The sequence below is a fragment of the Penicillium alfredii genome, assembly GCF_028826965.1.
Source record: "Penicillium alfredii strain IBT 34128 chromosome Unknown utg000011l_segment0_segment0, whole genome shotgun sequence".
NCBI lineage: Eukaryota > Fungi > Ascomycota > Eurotiomycetes > Eurotiales > Aspergillaceae > Penicillium > Penicillium alfredii.
This window is the reverse complement of record NW_026622708.1, coordinates 1000422-1007821: the sequence shown is the minus strand read 5'-3', so window position 1 is coordinate 1007821 and position 7400 is coordinate 1000422. Positions and strand designations below refer to the sequence as shown.

The 7400-nt window shown below is 51.9% G+C and overlaps 2 protein-coding genes across 2 annotated transcripts; both read left to right on the top strand.

Moving 5' to 3' along the window:
- Nucleotides 1-1642: 1642 nt before the first annotated feature.
- clcA (putative C6 finger domain protein) lies at nt 1643-5086 on the top strand (the record flags this gene model as incomplete). Its single annotated transcript, XM_056659338.1, has 7 exons — nt 1643-2146; nt 2236-2348; nt 2410-3828; nt 3884-3964; nt 4021-4223; nt 4282-4819; nt 4879-5086. 7 exons carry the CDS (start codon nt 1643-1645, stop codon nt 5084-5086), a joined length of 3066 nt encoding a protein of 1021 aa, XP_056507631.1.
- Nucleotides 5087-5993: 907 nt separating this feature from the next.
- On the top strand, nt 5994-7084 carry NUU61_008812 (short chain dehydrogenase/reductase family protein; the record flags this gene model as incomplete). Its single annotated transcript, XM_056659337.1, has 2 exons — nt 5994-6030; nt 6081-7084. The coding sequence occupies 2 exons, from the start codon at nt 5994-5996 to the stop codon at nt 7082-7084; spliced, it is 1041 nt and encodes a 346-aa protein (XP_056507630.1).
- Between the last annotated feature and the right edge of the window lie 316 nt (nt 7085-7400).

Here is a 7400-nt window from a genome sequence, read left to right as displayed (position 1 = left end):
TGTGATCTTCGCGAGGGTCCCATCCCGTCCCCACTTTGTTGAACATGAGAGATGGGCGAAAAGAAAGAGAGAGAGAGAGAGAGAGAGAAGAGGTGTGCTCCTTCGGGCGAATTGCCTCACTGACTCAAGGATGATTTCCAGCGAGATGGTTGACCTTCGGCTCGGGCAGTCCCTTTGATCCCCGTTCCACGCGATCGGTGTTTGAGGAAGGACAGAACTGGTAGGCGTAAAACCATAGTCCCCTAGTCCCCGAGTGCTGTCAATCATCACATCATCAGGTCATGTTCCCCCCAGCCGTGGGAGAGGGCCCACTGTATTATGATGATTATGTATTATTAGTATCATTTTCTCCCGAGATGCAGCGAAAAAGAGGGAAACAGACCCGTCACCTCCGTTTGGGGCCGATTTGACCAAGTCCAGATCGGGAGGGGAATGTCGAGGTAAAAGTCATGTTTCAACATAATCAATATCATATCATAAACATAGAAACAGAGTAACCAAATCAACCGAATCAACCGAATAAATAGATTGAGGGCTATCTCTGTACTGTGTACAGTAATGGCCGAGTAATCCAGGGAGGGGCAAACGCACTTGTGATAGCTTGGTGTCGATCCCTACAGGTGCAATTATAATTGAAGATTATTATTATATTATTATAAGATAATCATTAATATAATATTCTCCTCCCCCCATATTCCTCCCTTTTCTTCCTTTTTTTCCCTGACCCAACCCCTCGGGATTCTTCTCTGATTTTGGGGGATTTTATATGATTTCCTTTCCTGATTTATTCTCTGAGTTATTCTCCTGGACACTGGAATAGATCTCCATTGGAATATTCAAATCTTTTCTTTAACTCGTCCCGACAGACTGGACAAAGAAGTCCTGGCTACTCTGGACCCGAGACTGAGGTACGTCATTACTATACCACAATACCATACAGGATCCGCGTACCCTCTGCGTATCCGTCGGGTACTGGATACCTTTGGGTTTCCCCCTCCTTTTGACTCTGCCCAACCGTGTTGTACTTCTGGCTGTACTTTCTGTCTTTTCGATCTATCTGATCTGGTGGAGTCCTTGAACCATCTCTGGTATTGGCCTGGCTAGTTTCGTGATTCTGCTTTCTTTTTCTTTTCATTTTTTTTTACACGACGTGGACCCCTGGTCGGTCGTATCCTGACCATTTCTTTGTTTCCTAGCTCCACCCCGGTTGCCCGCTTCCAGCTTCGACGTCAAACGAATCTCTCCCGGATTTTTTTTTTGTGTCCCTGTGGATTTAAACCAAAATAAACTTATTTGCGCCAAAGTATCCTGGGCACCGCAGTCAAAAGGGAGCGTCAACTCGATTCCATGGTTCCTCCCGAACATCGCGCCTGTCATCCTCGCTCTCTCTCTCTTCTCTCTCTCTCACCCGTTGACTCTGCTACCTTGTCTCGATTCTCTCCCTGGTGACCGTGGCAGCCCGTCATGCTCATCTAGGTGTTGTTCTTTTACCTACTCAGTGAACTGCTTTCTCATCGGTATATTGGTAGCCCTCTCTTCCCCTCACCAGTTCTTCCCAGGACAAACATTGTGGAGATGAACCTCGCCTGACCGTTAGAAGATCTTTGATATCCTCGAGTCCTTACCTCGTTTCCCCTTTCCGATGACTCGTATGCCTCCCCCCGACGGGCCACCTGCGCCGCCAGGTGCGCATGGTGCCTATGAGCCTTCATGGCGTCCTCCCTTTCCCCCGTCCTTCGACGGCCATGGGCCTGACTCCCGACGCTCATCTACGACCTCCCAGACGCCCCTTCCGCCTCAAGGATATCCAGCCATGCATCGCGAACTCCCCCAACTTCCTCTCGATGGCCCATATGGTCGACCCAATAGCTTGCCAGGATCCGTTCAATCCCCTCCCGCGCCAGAGGCCAACCCTCACCCCGGTTTCCGTCCCTCCATTGGCGACATCTCGCCGCATTCCGGCCCGGAGTATCGTGTTCGAATGGGGTTCCAACACTCGGAGAGTGAACCTGTCCCAACATCCGGCCCTTCCCAATACCTGACACCCACTCCCCCGATTGCGACCACCCCAGGTCCCTACGATCCAAGCTATTACCAGAATCAAAGCTATGCCGCACGCCAGCGTAAGGCCGCTCGAGCGACTCAGGTATGTGCCCGGATGACTGGTGGATTAAAAAAAGAAAGACTAGTCTGTGCCCCGGCGCAAAGTATCGCTGACTCTTGATGTTTCGTCAGGCGTGTGACCAATGTCGGTCTCGCAAGGCCAAATGCGATGAAGGACGGCCGGCTTGCAGCCATTGCAAGGAAAATAGTCTGATCTGTGTGTACAAAGAAGTGCCGCCTCACAAGTCTGTGCAATCCCCCATCGAGTTCGGCAGAAGAACGGAAGATACTGACTATTACCAATAGACAAGAGAAGACCACTCAGCTGGTGTTGGATCGAATTATGCAAATGGAAGATCGCATGGATGACCGCATGTCTCAACTGCAGACGGTTCAGGTGGAGCATGGGACGATCCTTAGCTCGCTCATGAGCGACAAGTACCGGATGATCAAGGATCGCCCGATTGCTCCGGTCCCGACTCGCGACCCATTGCTCAAGGCAGAGGTTGCGGGTATGATGAAGGACACGGAAATGCAGGATGAGCACAGTTCTTTCTACAGTCAAAAGTTGGAACCCATGGAAACCACCCTGGAGGAACAGCAGTCGGAAGGGGAGTTGTCAATCCCTGTCGAACACACTACCGCGGCCCACAAGCTTCTGATGTGGCCATCTATCAAGAAGCTCCTCTACCCGCACGAATACGACGAGGACTACGTGATGAGATTGGAGGAAGAACGTGGTCTCATCAGTGTCTATGGTCAGGGCGAGATCTCCTACACTGCCGATGATAGTGAACTGCCCCCATTTCCGAGGCTGCGGGATGGCAGTAAATGGGAGGATGATGGGGCTACTCGCAACCAACAAAGTTCGGAATTTTTCCCTGATGCCAACTCGGATATCGACCGGGTGGGTAGATTCATGGCGGATGCCGATACTTCTCGACGTTACTACCAGAGCTATTTGGAGAACATGCACAAGCTTCATCCGTTCCTCGACCAGAATGAGTTGAACGAGAAAGTGGAAAACTTCATTCGATTTTACTGCCCTCCAAGTTCCACTTCAGCCCCCGGCTCGAGTTCAAGCCGTGACAGCCAGACTGGAACTAAACGGAAGCGCTCCAACGAAAATCTACGAGGTGCTCGCAGTGACAGCCAGTCGACAGATGGCTCTTCGAACCCTTCGCGTCCACGAGTGGGAAGAAATATCGACAACGCCATTATCCTCTTGATCTTTGCCATTGGTGCCATTTGTGAAACCAAATCCCCGCTGCCGGGGCCGATCCTCGACCACAAGCCTGATTTCCGCAAGGAACACATCCCCGGCCCCATGCCCCCCATTAAACACACCCACAATCCCAGTGATGTCCTCTCACCGACAGACTCGGGCACGGGCTTTCCAACCACGGCTTCCCTTTATGCCATTGCTGACAACACCGGCGAGTCCTTTGCACTCACTGCAGCCGATTATAAACGAAATCTATCACGACGCGACGTTACAACAAGCCAAGACCGGTTTGGCCGCACGAAAAACCACCAAGTCATCCCCGGCCTGACTCTTTATGGATATGCAACCGTTATTCTGGGCCATCTTCAGGGTGGCATTGAATTGGAACATGTCCAGGCAGGCTTGCTTGCTGGTCTTTATGCCGGTCAATTGGCCCATCCTTTCCAGAGCCATGGCTGGATTGCTCAAGCCTCTCGAGCCTGCCACGTGCTTGTTAGAGCGTATGTTTATTTGAACTTGCTGCTATTTTCAAGGCATATTAGCTGAATGATTTAGGAAACGGTATGAGCGGCTGGAAGATGGTCCTACGCTGGATCTTTACAATTTCGCCTACTGGACTTGCCTGCAGTTGGAGAGGTGCGTTTTAAGTGGCACGGGAAAACTCGACGCTATGTTGCTGACTTGTGTTTTAGTGATCTGCTCGCAGAGCTCGATCTTCCGGCCAGTGGCATCTCTCGGTCCGAGGGTCGTATGGGTCTTCCTAAAGGCAAATACACCATTTGCTTGCCGGATGACCTTAGCGCGCCCTCCACTATGATGATGTTGTTCTACTCGGCTCAGATCCACCTCCGAAAAGTTCTCAACCGGGTTCACACGGACCTTTACAAGGTCGAGAGTAGGTTTCTTTGTTAGCATGGGCTTAATTGCTGCGACAATACTGACTACTGCTATAGAGCAAGGACAAACGAGGTGGTCGTCCAATGTGCAAGAAACCCTCAGCATGAACCTCGATCTCTGGCGTACGAGCCTACCCGACAATATGAAGTGGAAGGACAATGACCCGCCAACCGACGACATTAATGCAGCTCGCATGCGAGCCAAGTACTACGGCGCCAGGTATATTATCCACCGGCCTCTCCTGTACCACGCCCTCCATTACGGTCAGACCGGTGCTCGGATCGGCTCGGTTGCCCAGAACACGGTCGACTCGCCCACGGGGTCTATGACCACCCAGACTCAACATTTATCTCCCTCAATGGCAAACGCCACCCAACGGGCCTCAGCCATGACGCGGATTTCCAGTGACCTGGGCACCGCTGCCCCGTCGCTCACCAATGGCTGGGCCCCGCCTACCGTGAACCTGCGGGAGCTCCCACAGAAACTCCGCCGGGCCTGCAAGGTCTGCATTGACTCGGCGATTCTGAGCACGGAAGCCTTTGATGGGATCCCGGATCGCCTAGTCGTCACGAATATCTTCGGCACTGCCCATGCGTAAGTCTTCTGGCTGTCGGCTTCGAAGACGTCATCTTTGTGCTAATGCATTACAACAGGCAATTCGGCAACATGCTGGTTCTGTCTGCCACGTACATGTCGAGTCTGACAGAACTCGTCGACAAGAATACCCTTGAGCGTCTTCTCAAGCGGACGATTCGTTTCTTGCTGCGCAGCGAGAACATCTCGCCGACCCTGCGGGCCGATGCGCGTATTCTCACCGAGATCTATCAGAAGATCTTTGGGCACCTACCACAAATCAACTGATTGCTTCAGATTTGTTTTACATATAGCTTCATTTACGGTTTGTTTTGATGTCCTGTTTTTTGGTCTTTGGTGGAGGTTCTCTTGAAATCTTGCCCTTTCCTTTATATGTGCGTTCTCTGCGTCTTGATTCGTGCTTTTCTTGTTTTTATATCGACGAGGCAACACTTGTTCCCTTCTAAGGGCTCCTTAAGGGTGGATTTGCTGCTTTGCGTCTTGTTGGTCTGGTGTTCAATCGGCGCAGCCCAATCGTCCCCTGCCCACGAACCTGTCCATTTGATGCCCCCTTTGGCCCTTTGGGAGGTGACTGGGAAGAGAGGGTGGGTTTCTATTTTGGCTCTGATGATTTTGATCTGCGAGCATATGCGCTCTTGGGGAGTTTCCCGTGCGTCTATCTCATTTTTGTGCTTTATTTGCATGGTATACACCGTCAATCCCTATGCAGTTTGTTTTGAACTTGGGGATGCATTTTGAACTTTTTTCTGGTCGGCCCTGGTGTTTTTTGAAATATACCTCAATGAAAGCTTGGTTATGATTTTACTTATTCTCTCATTAATTCTCTTTTTCTTTTTTTCTCTAGTTGTAAGGACGCAAGGCTGGAGATAAATCTGTGTGGATGCTCGCCATGCCTGAGGGAATTCAGTCTTAAAATGGCATAGAACAATAGAACACATTCGACATTTAACATGCCTTTTCGCTGATCGACTATCATTCTCAGTTACTAACGTATACCCATCAAATACAAAGTGCATAAATCACAGATGCAATTGTGCCTCGGCTTCCCCGCATGCAGATCAGTCTGTTGCTGGGTCCAGGGAGTTTCCTCAAATTTCGCGACACCCATGAACAATTTTACTAACTAACTAATAATAATAACATAGCAGAAAGCACCGTAGGCAAGCTTCTTGACATGGCATCGCCTGCAAAGACATGGCCCTCGCGGGAAGGTAGGCAAGTTGCCCTAACATCATATTGGCAGACGCTGACAATACCTCAGGGTTCACTGCCGATGTGTTCGCCAAAGCCATCCAGCGAACTCTTCTCAACCCCTGGAAGATTGTGCCACTGTTTGCCATGGCCCAGTACACCGTCAAGGGCCGCGAGCTTCTCACGACTCGCCCATACGTCTGGAAGGCGCTCCGAAACCTGGCGGCACTGGCAGTACTCGGTCGCATCGGGGCCTGGCTGGACTGTCGGGCTGTGAACAATGGTGTATCAGACCACTATGACTGGAACCGAGAAGTGGTGGTCCTCACCGGCGGCAGCAACGGTATCGGGCGCCAGGTCGCGCAGCTGCTCGGCGAGCGCGGCATCAAGGTCGCCATCCTCGACATTGCGCCGCCGACAGACACCCTGCCCAACAGCTTGCGCTTCTACGAGTGCGACATCACATCGCCGCCTACCATCGCCGAGGTAGCGTGCACGATTCGCACGTCGTTCGGCCGGCCATCCATCCTCATCAACAACGCCGGCATCTGCACAGGCAAGACGATCCTCGGCAGTAGCGAGGCCCAAACACGCCGCCTGTTCGAGGTTAACACACTGTCCCACTACTGGCTGGCGCAGGAGTTCCTGCCGGATATTGTCGCCGCCAACCACGGCATGGTGGTCACTGTTGCGTCCCAGGCCGGCTACACCGTCACCCCGAACATGGTCGACTATTCCGCCACCAAGGCTGCTGCCATCGCCTTCCATGAGGGTCTCGCTGCTGAGCTGGTTACTCGCTACCATGCCCCCCGCGTCCGTGCTGTTCTCGTTACTCAGAGCTTTACCCGCACGGCGCTCATTAGCAACCTCACCCCCGAGGATACCTGGCTCCATCCACTGCTTCACCCGGAGACGGTCGCTGAGGGTATCGTCGACCAGGTGCTCTCGGGTCAGAGTGGCTATGTTGCTGTCCCCGGCGTGGTTGGTTGGCTTTCTCAGCGCATTCGCGGGTTTCCGCTCTGGCTCCAGCATCCCCTGCGCTGTCAGTTGGAGCGGCTCATGCGTGGTTCCTAGAGAGGGGGGGGGGGGGGGGTTGTGTCTGGTCTTCTTTTCTGTTGATATCATCGTGCTGTTGCTATTATTTGCCCCCGCAGATATCAGGTTTTGGTGGTATAAATTGCTTGTTTGGATACCACTCGATATATATTTTGCTTGACTTTGCTCAATTTCCTTCATCGAGTTAAATTCATGTGATCTTTTTTTTCCCGAGACAGACCAGTACTATATGATCAAATCACCTGCATGTACAGGTAGCTATCTATATTGTAAATTCCCAACTGTCAGGTCGAGTACACACACTTCCCAATCGGGTAACCCCAGCCCCGTGGTT